The sequence below is a fragment of the Apodemus sylvaticus genome, chromosome 4 (genome assembly GCF_947179515.1).
Source record: "Apodemus sylvaticus chromosome 4, mApoSyl1.1, whole genome shotgun sequence".
In the NCBI taxonomy this organism is placed as follows: Eukaryota; Metazoa; Chordata; class Mammalia; order Rodentia; family Muridae; genus Apodemus; species Apodemus sylvaticus.
In genome coordinates this window covers 78,456,312-78,473,724 of record NC_067475.1, presented here as the reverse complement: position 1 = coordinate 78,473,724, position 17,413 = coordinate 78,456,312, and the positions used below count along the sequence as shown (strand labels likewise).

Below are 17,413 nucleotides of genomic sequence, written 5' to 3'. Positions count from 1 at the left end.
GCCTGCCTTTGCCTCCTGAGTGCTGGGATGCAATTACATTCACTCCCCTTTCCTTTTTTCCTCCAGCTCCGCCCATGCCCCCCCCCCAAACTGATAGTCTCCCTTGAGTTATGAGTGTTTTGCTGGCTTGTGCATAGTAAGTACACTGCACTCATGCCCGATGCCCAGAGGCGGTGTGCACCTCTGCCCTACCACCTGCCCTCACCGCTGGTTTTCCCCTGCTCTCATCTCAGTAATAACTCTGCCAGGCCCCATTCACACATCCCAAAAGCTTGATCTTCATTTTGGTTTCCCTCATCCAATATAACAATCCTATGGTGACATCTGTCTCACCATCTTCCTAGCAGCTTAGCCTAGCCTGCCACCTCCTCTCCAGATGATGTGGTTCAAGACTGTAACCCCAGCACGTATGAAACGGAGGTACAAAAACTCCTGAATTCAAGGCCACGGGCTTCAGAATGACACCCTACCTCAAAACAAATAGCTCTTTTTTATTATTAAACAAATAGCTCCCTTCTATCCAACCCTATTGACTAATTGAGCATTTAAAATAATATCAAAGGCAGTGACTTATACTATGTATCTCTGTTAAACCTGTATGCTTGTCTGAGTCCTAATTTAGAAAAATGTAACTTTTTTTTTTTTTTTTGGTTTTTCGAGACAAAAAAAAAAATGTAACTCTTTTTACAATTCCCAATAAAATGTAACTTTTTGTTTGTTTGGTTTTGGTTTTTTTGGGATTTGGTTTTATCGAAACAATGTTTCTCTGTATAGCTCTGGCTGTTCTGAAACTCACTCTGTAGACCAGGCTGGCCTCAAACTCAGAAATCTGCCTGCCTCTGCCTCCCAGACAGAGTGCTGGGATTACAGGCTTGAGCCACCACCACCTACCCAGCTCAAAATGTAACTTTTTAAAAGATAAGGTTTCACTATGTCATTTTGATTAACTGGAACTCAACCATGCTTGCATTAAATTCACAGAGGTCTGTCTGCCTCTGCAGCCCAGAGAGGGGGGGTCAATGGCATGGGTTGCCATACCTAGCAGATTACAACTTTTCCTTCTATTTTTTTCTTCTTTAGGACGCTAGTTTAAACCTTAGCAAGGGGCTGGGCAGTGGTGGCGCACGCCTTTAATCCCAGCACTTGGGAGGCAGAGGCAGGTAGATTTCTGAGTTTGAGGCCAGCCTGGTCTACAGAGTGAGTTCCAGGACAGCCTGGGCTACATAGAGAAACCCTGTCTTGAAAAAAAACCAAAAAGAAAAAAAGAAAGAAAGAAAAGAAAAGAAAGCAAGCCTAGCAAGTATCCTGGGAATAAGCCTTCCTATGGGGCCTTGTAATATTTAATAAATAATATGTGGTTCTTTGGATGTACAAAATGAGATGTTGATCTCACAAGGGGAACTGTGAAAAAGAATGGGAAAGAAGCTGTGTCTGCTGGGGCTGGAGAGATGGCTCAGCGGTTAAGAGCAGTGACTGCCCTTCCAGAGGTCCTGAGTTCAAATCCCAGCATCCACATGGTGGCTCACAACCATCCCTAATGAGATCAGATGCCCTCTTCTGATGTGTCTGAAGACAGCTACAGTGTACTTACATGTAAATAAATAAATATTTTTAAAAAAAGAAGAAGAAGAAGAAGCTGTGTGCTGTGTCTGTATAGACCGACTGTTTAGGACCACAGCGGTCAGCAAAGACTGGAATATTGAGCCACCTTTAGCCACCTCAGTAGGCGTTCCCTACTTGACTAGCATCCTGTGACTAACCTGTTGGAATCTATTCATTTAGCACATCACTGGCTCCCATGAACCCAAAAGGTAAACATGCCATCAGACTGCATCTGAAGCTGACAGAAGGCATCCCGTCTCCGTGTAAGTACCTTGCTGGCCGATATATTCACCAGCTTTGTTCTGTTTTGGTTTTGGTTTTGGTTTTCGGGTTTTTGTTTGTTTGTTTGTTTGTTTGTTTGTTTTTGAGACAGGGTTTCTCTGTGTAGCCCTGGCTGTCCTGGAACTCACTCTGTAGACCAGACTGGCTTCAAACTGAGAGATCCACCTGCCTCTGCCTCCCAAGTGCCAAAATTAAAGGCGTGCGCCACTACACCCGGCCCCCATCGATGAATTTTAAACTTGCCTTGAAGTATGACTTTCTTTGTTCTGTGAAGCCATGGACCTGCTTCCATACTGGAACATGGAAGTTGGGGGTACCTCACTCTGTGTTCCTGGGCCATGGTCATTAACTGTGGCTCTGGAATAAGTCATCTTTTAGTCCCCCCAAACAAGCAAGCAAGCAAGCAAATAAACAACAACAATAAAATAATCTCGGTCTATTTTCCCAGAAACTTTAGGCTTCTGCTGAAGCGTCTTCTCCTTCTGGGAAGCAACTTCTCTGCCGTAAGAGTGTTTGCTACATCTGCAGGGCTGGGCACCGCTGGGCACTGCTGGGCACCGCTAGGCACCGCTGGGTACTGCTGGGCACTGCTGGGCACTGCTGGGCACCGCTGGGCACCGCTGGGTACTGCTGGGCACCGCTGGGCACCGCTGGGTACTGCTAGGCACCGCTGGGCACTGCTGGGCACCGCTGGGCGCCGCTGGGCACCGCTGGGCACCGCTGGGCACTGCTGGGCACTGCATGGTTTTTTCCTTTCCTCCTCTTCAGCTCCCATCTCCTGAAAGTCATGATTTGCAGCTTACATTACTAATGGTTTTTCTCATAAACTTGAAACTCTAATAAAAAGTTTATTTTTAGAAAACTTTTTCAAGTTTTTTAAACTGATTTTAAAAGCTGATTTTTAAAAAAAACTTTCAGAGTTAGAAGCCAGGTTTACATAGCTTGATGTTAGCCTAGACTATACAGTAAGATCTTATCTCTAAATAAATAAATTGAGGTAGTCTTCAATCTCCTGGTCCACTTTACCCCAGGCAGAATGTCTCTAAGCACCAAGAACTATATGATGCCATCACTAGATTCTGGTCTTAATTCAACCCTTACCATCTCATTAAGGAATATTTTTGGAGGACAGTGTTAATGCACACCTCAGCCCTAGGGGTGGGCAGGGCAGAGGCAGGCAGTTCTCTCTGTGTTCAAGAACAACCTGGTCTACAGAACTTCCAGGACAGCCAGGGGCTACACAGAGAAACCCTGTCAAAAAAGAAAGAGAGAGAGAGAGAGAGAGAGAGAGAGAGAAAGAAAGAAAGAAAGAAAGAAAGAAAGAAAGAAAGAAAGAAAGAGTCCTTAGTCAGGGTTTCTATTCCTGCACAAAAATCATAACCAAGAAGCAAGTTGGGGAGGAAAGGGTTTATTCAGCTTACACTTCCATGCTGCTGTTCATCACCAAAGGAAGTCAGGACTGGAACTCAAGCAGGACGGGAAGCAGGAGCTGATGCAGAGGCCATGGAGGGATGTTACTTACTGGTTTGCTTCCCCTGGTTTGCTCAGCTTGCTTTATTTTATTTTATTTTATTTTATTTTATTTTATTTTTATTTGTTTTTTTTTAAAGGCAGGGTTTCTCTGTATAGCCCTGGCTGTCCTGGAACTCACTCTGTAGACCAGGCTGGCCTCGAACTCAGAAATCTGCCTGCCTCTGCCTCCCAGAGTGCTGGGATTACAGGCATGAGTCACCACTGCCCAGCTTGCTTTCTTATAGAACCCAAGACCACCAGCCCAGAGATGTCACCACCCACAAGGGGCTCTGCCCCCTTGATCACTAATTGAGAAAATGCCCCACATCTGGATCTCATGGAGGCACTTCCCTACTGAAGCTCCTTTCTCTGTGATAATTCCAGCCTGTGTCAAGTTGACACACAAAACCAGCCAATACAGAAAGAAAGAAACAAAGAAAGAAAGAAAGAAAGAAAGAAAGAAAGAAAGAAAGAAAGAAAGACAGGAAGGAAGGAAGGAAGGAAGGAAGGAAGGAAGGAAGGAAGGAAGGAAGGAAGGGGAAGAAATATTTTCTGTTTTTCCTTCTACTCTTTCTTTTTCTGTTCTTTTCTTTTTGTTTTTTTGTTTTTTAAGACTAATTTTTACTATGTACTGCTGGCTGTTCTAGAACTTACTATGTAGACCAGTCTCATCTTTAATTCACAGGGATCCTGTCTGCGTCTGCTTCCCAATTAAAGGCATATGCCATCAAGACAACTATAGTTTAGCCGGGTGATGGTGGCGCACGCCTGTAATCCCAGCACTTGGGAGACAGAGGCAGGCAGATTTCTGAGTTCGAGGCCAGCCTTGTCTACAGAGTGAGTTCCAGGACAGCCAAGGGCTACACAGAGAAACCCTGTCTCAAACAAACAAACAAACAAACAAACAAAAAAGACAACTATCATTTTAAAATATATATTATAATTGCATGTTTATATTATAATTATATATACACATATATATATACTTTTAAAAACATACACACACACACACACATATATATATATGGATACTTTGTTACCATGAATGCCTGTCCAGCTCTGGTATGCATAGTATGCTTGGAGGCCAGAAGAGGCCATCAGACCCTTTGGAACTGGAGTTACAGAGGATTGTGAACTACATCATGGCTGCTGGAATAGAACCTAGGTCTTCTAGAAGAGCAGCCAGAGGTCCTACTTCTGGTATCTCTCTAGCCCCCTAGTGTTTGTTGGTTGTTGGTTGGTTTGTTTGAAATAATATTTTATTACCAACCCCTCCTCTCATGCATGTGTGTGTGTGACTATGTTTACACATGTACACCACAGTGCATATGTGTATGTAAGTATGGGGGTCAGAAGACAATATGTAGTAGTCTGTTCTCTTCTTCCAGCATGAGGGTCTCAGGGATTAAACTCAGGTCAGCAAGGTTGGGAGTCTTCACCCACTGAGCCACTTCTGGGAATGTGACTCAGGAGTGTCAGGTTTAAAAGCTCTGGAGTTGGAGAACTGGTTCAGTGGTTAAGCAAGCGCACTGGTTGCTCTTCCAGAGGACTTATCTGGATTCATTCTAGCGCCCACAGGGCAATTTACAATCATCAGTATTTTGACAATTGGCATTTAACTCCAGTTCCAGGGGAATCTGATGCCCTCCTCTGGCCTCTGAGAGCACAGCATGTACACTGTGCACAGACAGATGCATGCAAAGCAATCTTACATACACATTAAAAAAATAAAATAGAACCAGGGGGCAGGGCTGTTGGGCCAGGTGTGGTGCACAGTCCTTTTTTTTTTTTTTTTTTTTTTTTTTTTGGTTTTTTCGAGACAGGGTTTCTCTGTGTAGCCCTGGCTGTCCTGGAACTCACTCTGTAGACCAGGCTGGCCTCAAACTCAGAAATCCGCCTGCCTCTGCCTCCCAGAGTGCTGGAATCACAGGCGTGCGCCACCACGCCTGGCTTTCATGCTCCGTTTTAAGATGTAATTTTATTATATGTATATTCACTTGAGAGCTGGTATCCCCTGGATGTGGAGTTATCAGCAACTGTGAGATCTGGATGTGGATATTACAAACTACCTGGTCCTCTGGAAGAGCAGGAAGTACACTTAACTGCTAGCCCTCTCTCCAGCACTCTCCCCCACCCCCGCCTTTAAAAACCCCAGGGATTGCCGACAGTTTATTTATCTTTAACTAACGCTAGTATTGTGGTTCTCACCTGTAATCTCACTGAGCACTTGAGAGGCTTGAGGCAACAGGATTAACAAAAGTTCAAGGCCATGCAAGAGGGGTTAGAAGGGCTGCAAAAGAACAATCTAAAGAGTTTTATCTTAGTACGAGGGAGCGGTAAGATGCCCTCCAGCAATGGGAAATGGAAGAGTCACTGCCCAGAGATGTAGTCAGGCTGCAAGGCCTCTTGAATAATTAATTCACAAGGAGAGCTTAGCCTCAGGAAGTGTTGGTATGCCGCCAGAACAACAAAACAAGTAGGAGGTAAATGAACATTACCCCACAGGGGCAGTTTCTGGAGTCTGGATCTTCTTCTCTCTGCTGAGGTTCCTTAACTAGGGGATCTTGATCTGAGGGCGGCACATCAGCCACCCTAGCCTCAAGCCCTGTCTGTAGTCTACTTTGTAGACTAAGAACAAGCTTAGGTTTCACGTGGGCTACGCTGGTCCCAGGAGAACCAATGAAAAATAAGAGAAGGCCTGGGATTTTCCGCCCCCCTTTCTTTCTTTTTTTTTTCTTTTTCTTTTCTTTTTAGGTTTTTCGAGACAGGGTTTCTCTGTGTAGTCCTGGCTGTCCTGGAACTCACTCTTAGACCAGGCTGACCTCGAACTCAGAAATCCACCTGCCTCTGCCTCACAAGTGCTGGGATTAAAGGCATGCACCACCACCGCCTGGCTGGGGATCCCCCTTTCTAAGGAGTCTCAACTTCCTCGCTAAACCGAAAAGTTAGCCTCCAGTTTCGCGCCTGCGCATTTTGGTACTGCAGCTCTAACCGCGCAGGCTCTGAGGGAAACACGCCTCGGGTCCAGCCCACCTCACGCTCAGTGGACCCGAATCTCACGCCCAGCTTCTGGCTATTTCTAGCTTCATGCCTCGCCCCTTCTCGGTTCTCCTGATTGTGCAACCGTGATCTTTTTCCCGCCCCCTCGCCTCAGGCCCCTCCCACAGCCCCACCCCACTATACCTCGCCCTGCCCCGCTCCGGTATGGTGTCCCGCCCACTCGCCTTTGGCTGCTGTGATTTCCTTTAGCCTCCGGTTGGGGCTGCTGTTTCTCTGATTAGACGTCAGATGGAATTGATACTGGGTTTGGTGTCTTAACTTTTTCCTTCCCAGCATTTGCATGGAACCATCCTGTTATCATTATTAGTTGCTGTGCTAATTAGTTTTTGTCACCTTGACAGAAACCTAGACATCTGAGACGAGAGACTCTCATCTGAGGAATCATCTCCATCTGATTAGCCAGTGGTGCGTCTTTTTTGATATTTGATTGGTATGAGAAGATCTAGCACACTGGGTGGTACCACTCTACCCCTGGACAGGTAGGTGGTCCTGGGTTTAAGAAAGCAGGCAGAGCGAACCAAGGGGGCACAGTCATCGTTCCAGTTTCTGCTTTTGCTCCTAACCTGACTCCCCGCCCTCCCAGCTCCCCCCCCTCCTACCCCCGTGGTGATGGAATGTGTCTAGGAGTCTCAAAATGAAATGAACCCATTTCCTCCCCAGGTAGTTTTTAGTTATGGTGTGTATTACAGAAGCAAACTAAAACAGTTGCTAAAATACTTGTGTTTTACAAGTAAAGTAAAGGTATAGTGTAGTAGCCAGACAAGTCTGGTCCCTGAAATGCTTACGGTGGAACGAGGGAACCCACTCACTCCTGTTGCTCTCTGATATGTGCACCTGGGGAAATGCACTCACATACAATAACTGAGTAAATACAATTGAACATAAGTTTAATTTTTTAGAAGAGGAAGAAAGTGGGTCAGACGGCTCAACCATTGCAGGAACACGGTTTTTTGTTTGTTTGTTTGTTTGTTTGTTTGTTTGTTTTCGAGACAGGGTTTCTCTGTGTAGCCCTGGCTGTCCTGGAACTCACTCTGTAGGCCAGACTGGCCTCGAAATCAGAAATCCCGCCTGCCTCTGCCTCCCAAGCGCTGGGATTAAAGGTGTGCACCACCACTGCCTGGCGCAGGAACATGTTGTAAACACAGAAGGAAAAAACAAACTGTACAAAGTTGTCTTCTGACTGCCACACTTGTGCCATCATCCTCCTGCCCCACCAAAACCACAATAAACATTTTAAAAAGAGGTGATCTGGCCATGGTTATTCAAGCCTTTAATCTCAGCCCTTGAGAGGCAGAGTCATGCAGAGCTCTGAGTTCGAGGCCAGCCTGGCCTACTTAGCTTGTTCTAGTCCAGGCTACATAGTGAATTCTCTCTCTCTCTCTCTCTCTCTCTCTCTCTCTCTCTCTCTCTCTCTCAAGACAGGGTTTCTCTGTGTCACCCTGGCTATTCTGGAACTCACCTCACTCTGTATAACAGGCTGACCTCAAACTCAAAGGTCCACCTGCCTCAGCCTCCTGAGCACTGGGATTAAAGGTGTGTGCCATTACTGGCCAGGCCAACAATCGAGTGCCTACTGAAACAAAATTAAGCTTCTGCCTAAGATTAGCAGTAACTCACAGATAGATGTAGATTGTCACACAACAGATGGCAGTAGCTGTAAGTCAGACAGAAGAGCTGTATGAGATTATGAGTTTGTGTCGCAGGACAGTTAGTTAATTTTGTGGGGTTTTTTTTTTGTGTGTGTGTGTGTGTGTGTATGCGTGTCACTAGAGGGAGTGACATCTGAAACCGTGGATGTCATGTCACACTTCTGCAATCTCAGCAAGTGGAGACAAAGGCACAAAGTTCCAGGCTAGCCCAGGCTACAGTGGAACCCTAATTCAAGAAAGAAGAAAAACAAAACAACCAAATGTGAAACAAACTGAAAAAAGAAAACAGACCACAAACTACTAAGCGCATCCCTAGCCTTAGAGACTGGAATTGAAAGACCCAGTGTGCCTGGCGTGGCGGTGCAGGCTTGTAATTCCAGCCCTTGGGAGGTAGCTAAAGGCAGGCTCTGTGAGCTTAGGGCTACTGTGGTCTATATAGTAAGTTCCAGGACAGCCAGAGCTAACAGTGAGATCCAGCCTCCAAACAACAACAAAGGAAGAAAGAAAGAAGGAAAGGAAGGAAGCAAGCAAGCAAACAAGCAGAAAAGAGAAAAAAAATGAGAAGAAATATAGCTGGCAATGGTGGCGCACGCCTTTAATTCCAGCACTTGGGAGGCAGAGGCAGGTGGATTTCTGAATTTGAGGCCAGCCTGGTCTACAGAGTGAGTTCCAGGACAGCCAGGGCTATACAGAGAATCCCTGTCTCAGAAAAAACTAAATCCAAAAAAAACCAAAAACAAAAACAAAAACAAAAAAAGAAATCAGCTCTGGCCAAGTGGTGGTAGTCCATACCTCTAAATCCAGCACTCAGGAGGCTGAGGCGGGCAGATCTCAGTTCAGGGTCAGCCTGGTCTACAGAGCAAGTTCCAGGACATCGAAGGCTACACAGAGAAACCCTGTCTTAAGAAACAAAGAAGAAAAGAAGAAAGAAAGAAAGAAAGAAAGAAAGAAAGAAAGAAAGAAAGAAAGAAAGAAAGAAAGGAAGGAAGGAAGGAAGGAAGGAAGGAAGGAAGGAAGGAAGGAAGGAAGGAAGGAAGGAAGGAAGGAAGAGAGAAAGAAGGGAAAGAAAAGAAAGTTCTGGCCAGACATGATAGGGTACTTGTTGTATATTACATATTAAGGCCACAGCCGTGGAATTGTGGATGAATGAAATAGACATGTCTTGGGCAACACTTCCTGGAAATCAGGAAGTCTAAGGAGGGTGGATACAGACAGCCGCAGTCATCCAGTAGTTCAGTTTACTGTGACAACTTGGCGCTTATCCCAGCGCTATAATAGGTACAGGAAGGCTTTGAGGCTGGCTACAAAAGTCAAATGTTTCCCTGAAGGCTTCCCTCATAAACACAGGCCTGCCTGGTTGCAATAGTTGGTGTGCAGCACAATCATAACCGTACCTAGCTACTCTTCCATCTCATAACAGCCATAGGAGGCGGCTTGGTTGGTTCCTCCTCTTTTATGGACGAGAAGCAGGCTTAGAGGAACTGGCTTACTGATTCTTGACAAGACAACCAAACAGTACATGATTGAGTCGCAAGGATTCAAATCAATGCAGAAGAAGCCAGAACTGAAGAAGAAGATAACTAATCAATTTTTTTAAAATGTGTATGTGGTAAAGATGCCATTGTGTTCCTAATAAGAACACAAAAGCCTCTTTCAGCGAGCATAAAGCTCCTAGTGTCTAATTACATGCTTCCCTTGGCTTATCTTGCTAACTCTAGTAATGCTCCTGTGCGATTGTGCTAGTGTCTGTGTTGGGCAAGTGTGGAAACAGGCTTAGAGACCTGGAATTAGTCAGATCATGTTGTATGTGTCACTGCCAATAAATCCTATTTGATGCGGATCACAAAGGACCCTGGAGGAGAGCACTCTCCTTGTGTCCACCAAAGATAGACAGCATTTTCCAGTTCCTTGTAAGGAGGATGAATAGCTTTCCAGCCTGCATCTGATGATGAAACAAGGGAACCCAGAAAGGGCCAGTGGGGACAACTCCCTCCCTCAGTCCTGCTCTCCAGAGCCAACAGCAGTTCCCTGCACTTCACCGCACCTCCTCTCCTGCTCCTCTATGAAGGGTCCCCTGAGAGGAAACTCTCAAGAAATCTTGTAAGTGTACTTGTCAACATTTCTATCTGTCTTCATCTGTAACTCATGTGTGTCTGACTCATCCGTCTCACTGGTCTCTTTAGGGCAGAGATTGTGTGTATGTGGGGGGTTGTTGTTGTTTTTCTAGACACGGTTTCTCTGTGTAACAGCCCTGGTTATCCTGGAAATTGCTCTGTAGACTAGGCTGACCTTGAACTCACAGGGATCTGCCTGATGTAAAGGCTTGCGCCCCCACCTTCAGGCTGTATGTGGGTTTTTTAAAAGTTTGTTCTTATTTTTAAATTATGTATAAATGTGTGTCGGTATGTGCATGTGAATACAGTGGCCCTTACAGGCTAGAAGTCCTCTCTGTCTTGGATTGAGGAGCATCTACTCAGCTGTCCATACAATCCTTGTTAGAATTATCTTCCTAAAGCTGTCATCCTTTAGGCCTCCCAAAATTTCACAGGCAATGAATGAACAGCCTGGAAGAGCCCAACTGCCCATTACAAATATGGCTTCGATTGCTTCACTTCCTGCATCACGTGACCGGCTTAGTCATCATGTGATTTTGTCCTCCCCCTTTAAGCCGGAATGAACTTGCTGTGCTAGTCCGGTTCCAATAGATATGATATCTGCTTATATCCTTGTTTTATTTAGTAGATCTTGTATCCCTCCAAGGCTCTGAAACTCCCACAATCTTCTCTTTCACTGATCCTGAGTAGCTCAAGTTTCCAAGATCCTCTGGAAAGGTAAGCAGGCAGGGTTACAATTTGCCTTGTCAATCTTGCTTGTGGAATTCTGCCCATCCAGATTATGGAATTCAGTGAGTTCAGGTTTTGTTTTGTTTTGTTTGTTTGTTTGTTTGTTTGTTTAATTCAGGGCATCATGGCTCTTTGAGTAAGGCATAGATGGAGGGAGGGCTGAAGGTTGAAATCGATGGGGGAAAAGAGTGAAGAAGTCCTCTTTGGCGTGGGAAGCAAACTCCCTAGCAGAATGAATGCAAGACAGCTCTGGTGTCTATATAGGGGCATTGTCTGATCACTAATAAAGGCGGGAGCCTCTGCTTGGGCATCTACAGGCAGCTGGACTCTGGCCAGGAGAGTGGTTGCAGGGTAGAGGGAGACTTACATTAGAATAAGTCTTTCTTCCCCATTTTCTTCTCAGAAGCGTGCGGGCGTCTGTCATGGCTGTCAGGCTCATAGGATTCTTCCTATTTCAGGCAGTGTCTTGGGCATACGGTGAGTCAAGGACAGGGATGGCTGCAGGAAGGTGTCCCCTGCCCCGCAGTCCTCTGGGAGTCTTCCATGGTGGTGGTGGACTTTCAGTAGGGACTCTGTGACTCCTTTAGAGCGCCCGAGACATCGTTGGGCTGGGAGTTCAGTGGAGGGATTTTTCCTTTTTTAAATGGTCATTCAGTCTCTGTACCCACCATGCCCACTCCCCCATAAACCCACTCCGATGCTTGCCTCTGCTTGTGCCCTGCCTTCTAGGTGCCCAACCCTGCATCCCCAAAAGCTTTGGCTACAGCTCAGTGGTCTGTGTCTGCAATGCGACCTACTGTGACTCTCTTGACCCACTGACCTTGCCGGCCCTGGGGACCTTCAGCCGTTTTGAGAGTACGCGAAGTGGACGTCGGATGGAACTGAGTGTTGGCTCCATCCAGGCCAACCGCACCGGCACAGGTAGCCACTTTTATCTGTCCTCCTAAGCCTGGACCCAAAGTCACACCGGTGACTGGCATGTCCTCTTCTGGACTCTGAGTTTCCCCTCTTTCCCCAGGGTTACTACTCACGTTGCAGCCAGAAGAGAAGTTCCAGAAGGTGAAGGGATTTGGAGGGGCCATGACAGACGCCACTGCGCTCAACATCCTGGCCTTGTCCCCACCAACTCAGAAACTGCTGCTCAGATCCTACTTCTCTGCTGAGGGTGAGGAAGGGCAGAGCAAGATGGGATACTATAATTTCTGCCCTTTTTTACACACTGACTTTATTTTATTTTATTTTTATTACATTTTATTATTATCTCTTGATTTTGGGTATCCCTTGTCCACCATAGGGATCATGGGCTCCAGTCAGGTCTGCAGGGACCCTACCCACTGAGCTGTCCTGCCAGCCTGGTTGCTCTTGCTTCCATATTTCCCCTGACACTTGCCTCCCTTCCAGTTCTTCTCCCCTCTCTTCTCTATCCCTCTTTGAGTGGGCTTCGAAAGACTCAAGTCTGCTATGTAGTCAGTGATGACTGACTTCTGATCCTCCTGACCCTCATCTCCTGAGTGCTGGAGTTACAGGTGTGTGTTGGCCAACCCAGTTTACACCGTGCTGGAGCTTCGTGCGCCCGTGGCAAGCGGTCTGCTGCCTGAGCTGCATCCCCAGCCTGCCTCTCAGTTTTTGCTCTTTCCCTTTGTCCCCTCCCTCCCTTACTTTCTGTAGCTCAGGTTCCCTCCATCACTGTAGCCATGACTAGCCTCGAACCCTTAGTTTTTCTGACTTCATTTTCTTTTTCTTTCTTTCTTTCTTTCTTTCTTTCTTTCTTTCTTTCTTTCTTTCTTTCTTTCTTTCTTTCTTTCTTTCTTTCTTTCTTTCTTTTTGTTGTTGTTATTATTTTGAGACAGGATTTCTCTGTGTAGCCCTGGCTGTCCTGGAACTCACTCTGTAGACCAGGCTGGCCTCAAACTCAGAAATCCACCTGCCTCGGCCTCCCAGAGTGCTGGGATTAAAGGAGTGTGCCACTACCGCCCCTGCTCTGACTTCATTTTCTAAGTGCTGGGATTACAAGCATGTGCCACCAAGTGTACCAGGCCGTTGCTTCCTGACTCGGTGCAACACCGAGATCACAGAAATAAGATCACCTGTCCAACATTCTAAGTGCTCAGGAGACACGTGCTCAGAAGGGGCTTCTGTTTCCCTCAGGTTCTGGGCTCCACAATTCCACACCTAGACCCTGGCTCTGAATGAGACTCCATTGAGACCTAACAACTGATTAAAGCCAATTTTCATACTTAGCTTATTATATTATTTTATTTTATCCTATTTTGAGACAGGGTCTTACCCTGTAGCCCAGGCTGGCCTGCTCCCATCGGTCTGGCTGCCTCCGCCTCAGGAGGAATGGGATTATAGGCGTGATGTTAAGACACCTGGCTCCCCACTCTTCCGTTGATTCAGATTTCCCTATCTTGGCCATCGTTTCCTGCAGGAATTGAATATAACATCATCCGGGTGCCCATGGCCAGTTGTGACTTCTCCATCCGTGTCTACACCTATGCTGACACCCCTAATGACTTCCAGTTAGCCAACTTCAGCCTCCCGGAGGAAGATACCAAGCTCAAGGTGGGCATTCTAGTGGCTTCTGCCCTATCGGTATTGCTGTCTTGGGGCCGGGAAGGTCCAGGTTAGAGCTGTCTCTAGAGCAATGTGGAACATTCTGTAGCCTATTTGACTTGGGGTAAGAGGGTGGGGGCTGATGGCTGGACCTGATGCACTGGTTGAACTAGTATGAGATCCAGCTCTGGGTGTCTCTCTCTTCACTGTTTGTCTCCAGATACCCCTGATTCACCGAGCCCTGAAGATGTCCCCACGCCCCATTTCACTCTTTGCCAGTCCCTGGACATCACCTACTTGGCTCAAGACCAACGGGGCAGTGAATGGGAAGGGGTCACTCAAGGGCCAACCAGGGGATATCTATCACCAGACCTGGGCCAATTACTTTGTCAAGTAAGGGATCATCCATCGGGGCCGTGGGGTCTGGACCAACCTCCCGTGGACACCTTCATCTACACCATACCCCTTGACCTGCCCCACTTCTAGATTTACCTCTGCCTCATCTTTCAACATTCCGTGCCTTTCAGGTTGTCAGTTTTACCTGTTGCCCATATATCGGTCCATTCTCCTGGCCCTGATCGCTCGTGCCCTTTCTCTCTTGCCAGGTTCCTGGATGCTTATGCTATGTACAACATAAAATTCTGGGCTGTGACAGTGGAGAATGAACCTTCTGCAGGGCTCTTCACCGGGTACCCCTTCCAGTGCCTGGGCTTCACTCCCGAGCACCAGAGAGACTTCATTTCCCATGACCTAGGGCCAGCGCTTACCAACAGTTCTCACGACGTGAAGTTACTCATGCTCGATGACCAGCGCTTGTTGCTACCCCGCTGGGCACAGGTGGTACGTAAGCTCTAGAACCGCCCGGGGAGTCCCAGGGGACGCCAAAGCTACCATCCAAAATGACTGGCTACAATTTTAGGGTCCTTTCCCTGGTGCCAAGGTTGAAATAGGGTCTTACTATATAAACTAGGCTGGCCTTGAAGTCGTGGGCATGCTCCTGACTTATAAAGGCTGGGATTATAGGCATACACCACACCTGACTTCTACTTATTTATTTTTGAGACGGGATCTCACTAGATAGATTTGGTTGGTCTGAAATGATATGGACCAAGCTGGCATTGCACTCCTGGACATCTGCTTGCCTCTTGTCTCTCAGGTGCTGAGACTAACATCACCTACGCACCTGGCCTCTCAACTTCTCTTTTATGTACATGTAGGTGTGTGTGGGCCTTATCTGACAATTCATCAGGAACAGCTGAACTTTGTGTACTTTTTTTTTTGCTTTGTTTTGTTTTTTTGTTTGTTTGTTTTGAGACAGGGTTTCTCTGTGTAGCCCTGCCTGTCCTGGAACTCAGTCTGTAGACCAGGCTGGCCTCCAACTCAGAAATCCGCCTGCCTCTGCCTCCCAAGTGCTGGGATCACAGGCGTGTGCCACCACCCCCAGCGGTTTTGTTTTTTTTTAAGATTTATTTTAAAGCCGGGCGTGGTGGTGCACCCCTGTAATCCCAGCACTTGGGAGGCAGAGGCAGGCGGATTTCTGAGTTCGAGGCCAGCCTGGTCTACAGATTGAGTTCCAGGACAGCCAGAGCTACACAGAGAAACCCTGTCTCAAAAAAACCAAAAAAAAAAAAAAAAGATTTATTTTATTTATATGAGTACATACACTGTAGCTGTCTTCAGACACACCAGAAGAGGGCATCAGATCCCATTACAGATGGTTGTGAGCCATCATGTGGTTGCTGGGATTTGAACTCAGGACCTCTGGAAGAGCAGTCAGTGCTCTCAACTGCTGAGCCATCTCTCCAGTTTGTTTTGGGTTTTGACACAGAGTCTCCCTCTGATTAGGCTAGGTTTGCTAGTCACTGAGCCCCAGGGGATTACCGACTCTACCTGTCCGGTGCTGTGACAGTGCGAGGCCCTGCATGGGTGCTGGAGGACTGAGGTACTCAGCTGCATGGCAAGAATTTTCCCAGCTCCAGCTTGTGACTCCTGGAACACCCTAGGCTGGAGCTGGTTGCCGAGGGCGCTGCCTGCTCTGGCCTTCCAGGGCCTATGAATCACACTTGCCAGTGTAAGGCCTTCCGGTTGCTGGGTCCTACCACCCATTTCTCAGGACGCGTAGTTCCTTTGTCACAGCTCTCTGCAGGGCTGTGGTCAGTGGCTCCCTTCCCCTATTGCTCCTCCCCTCTCTCGGTGCAGGTGCTCTCTGACCCAGAGGCAGCTAAGTACGTTCATGGCATTGCTGTACACTGGTATATGGACTTCCTGGCTCCAGCCAAAGCTACTTTAGGAGAGACACACCGCTTGTTCCCCAACACAATGCTCTTTGCTTCAGAGGCCTGCGTGGGCTCCAAGTTCTGGGAACAGAGCGTTCGGCTGGGCTCCTGGGATCGAGGGATGCAGTACAGTCACAGCATCATTACGGTGAGCCGCCTGTCTCCCATTCCCAAAGCACACTGTGATCTGAGATCCCTTTTCTAATCTCATAAAGGCAAACAGGCCTTCCTCCTCAGCTGGTTTGCCAGCTCTCTCCTTGAGGCAGCTGTGGGATGCTGTGATCATCTTTTCCTTCACAGACGACGTGTATGCCCAGCAGTCTTTTTCTTCCTGTTTGGGGTCCTGGCAACCATATCTGCCTCAGATTTCTCAGCTCCTGAGATGCCTCCATCTTCACAGGCCCCTTCTCCTCAGACACTGAGACAGGGCGTCCCTTCAGAGGAACAAACCACTCCTGTGATCCTTGGCTGTTTTTTGTCTAGGGATGCCCATCTTTACCTTTTTGACTCCTGCTTCTACTCTAGAACCTCCTTTACCACGTAACCGGATGGACCGACTGGAACCTTGCCCTGAATCCTGAAGGAGGGCCCAACTGGGTCCGCAACTTCGTTGATAGCCCCATTATTGTCGACATCCCCAAAGACACATTTTACAAACAGCCCATGTTCTACCATCTTGGCCACTTCAGGTGAGGAGAGTGGGCATCCCGTTCCATAGGAGGCCTGTCACCTGTCTGTGTCAGGCTTACATCATCCTGGGCCGTGAGGGAGCAGGAAGGCTTCTAGGGAGGCAACCCTGGAAGGGGCACGCTCCTCCTGTTGCACCATGTGGGCGGGAAGTGACTGGGTGGCATCTGAGCCACAGATAATCCCCAGATGACTGAGGCTAGAGTCCTGCTGCAGGACAGGACCAAGGCCCAGCAGCACAGCTGAAGCTGAGTTCAGAGTCTGACTATGTTGCCCAGGGAAGCCTGGGGTCCCTGATGAGGTCTCTCTTCACATTCAGCAAATTCATTCCCGAGGGGTCCCAGAGAGTGGGGTTGGTGGCCAGTGAGAAGAGCGACCTGGAAACAGTAGCACTGCTACGCCCTGATGGCTCCGCAGTTGTGGTCGTGTTAAACCGGTAAGCTGGGTACAAGGGCAGGTCTGGGCCTGAGCAGTGTGAGGTGGTTGGCCTCAGCAGGTTGATTCTTGGCTTTTCGTCTCTCCAGATCTTCCAAGGATGTCCCTCTTACCATCAGTGATCCTGATCTGGGCTTCCTGGAGACCATCTCACCCGGCTACTCCATCCACACTTACCTGTGGCGTCGCCAGTGATGGAGCGGATACCTGAGCAGGCACCTGGGCTGAGCGTGGACATTAAAGGGAAAGAGTTAGCTCCTGTGCTATCTGTGTTTTAAGAAGACACGGCAGGGCCCGGGGGACCTTACAGTGACTCGGCAGGGCAGGGGTTTGGGTGCCTCACTCTCCTTTCTAGTATGTGATATGTATGGGTCCTAGAGTCCCTCCAACTCCCCATGGCTGTAAAGTGTGCACCATGCACTGGTTGCCTGTGGAAGCCGAGCCTAGGGCCAGGGTGAGTTCTCCACCTCTGAAGCACATGATGGGGATGCCTAGGGAGCTGGACCTGCAG

General features: G+C 47.8%; 1 protein-coding gene across 1 annotated transcript; it reads left to right on the top strand.

The window, feature by feature from the left end:
• Window positions 1-10,756: 10,756 nt before the first annotated feature.
• Gba1 (glucosylceramidase beta 1) lies at window positions 10,757-17,156 on the top strand. The gene is made up of 11 exons (XM_052180061.1): window positions 10,757-10,936; window positions 11,352-11,425; window positions 11,678-11,869; window positions 11,967-12,113; window positions 13,380-13,513; window positions 13,725-13,897; window positions 14,110-14,344; window positions 15,704-15,928; window positions 16,306-16,469; window positions 16,787-16,903; window positions 16,992-17,156. Exons 2-11 carry the CDS (start codon window positions 11,371-11,373, stop codon window positions 17,095-17,097), a joined length of 1,548 nt encoding a protein of 515 aa, XP_052036021.1. The 5' UTR covers window positions 10,757-10,936; window positions 11,352-11,370; the 3' UTR covers window positions 17,098-17,156.
• Window positions 17,157-17,413: the final 257 nt, after the last annotated feature.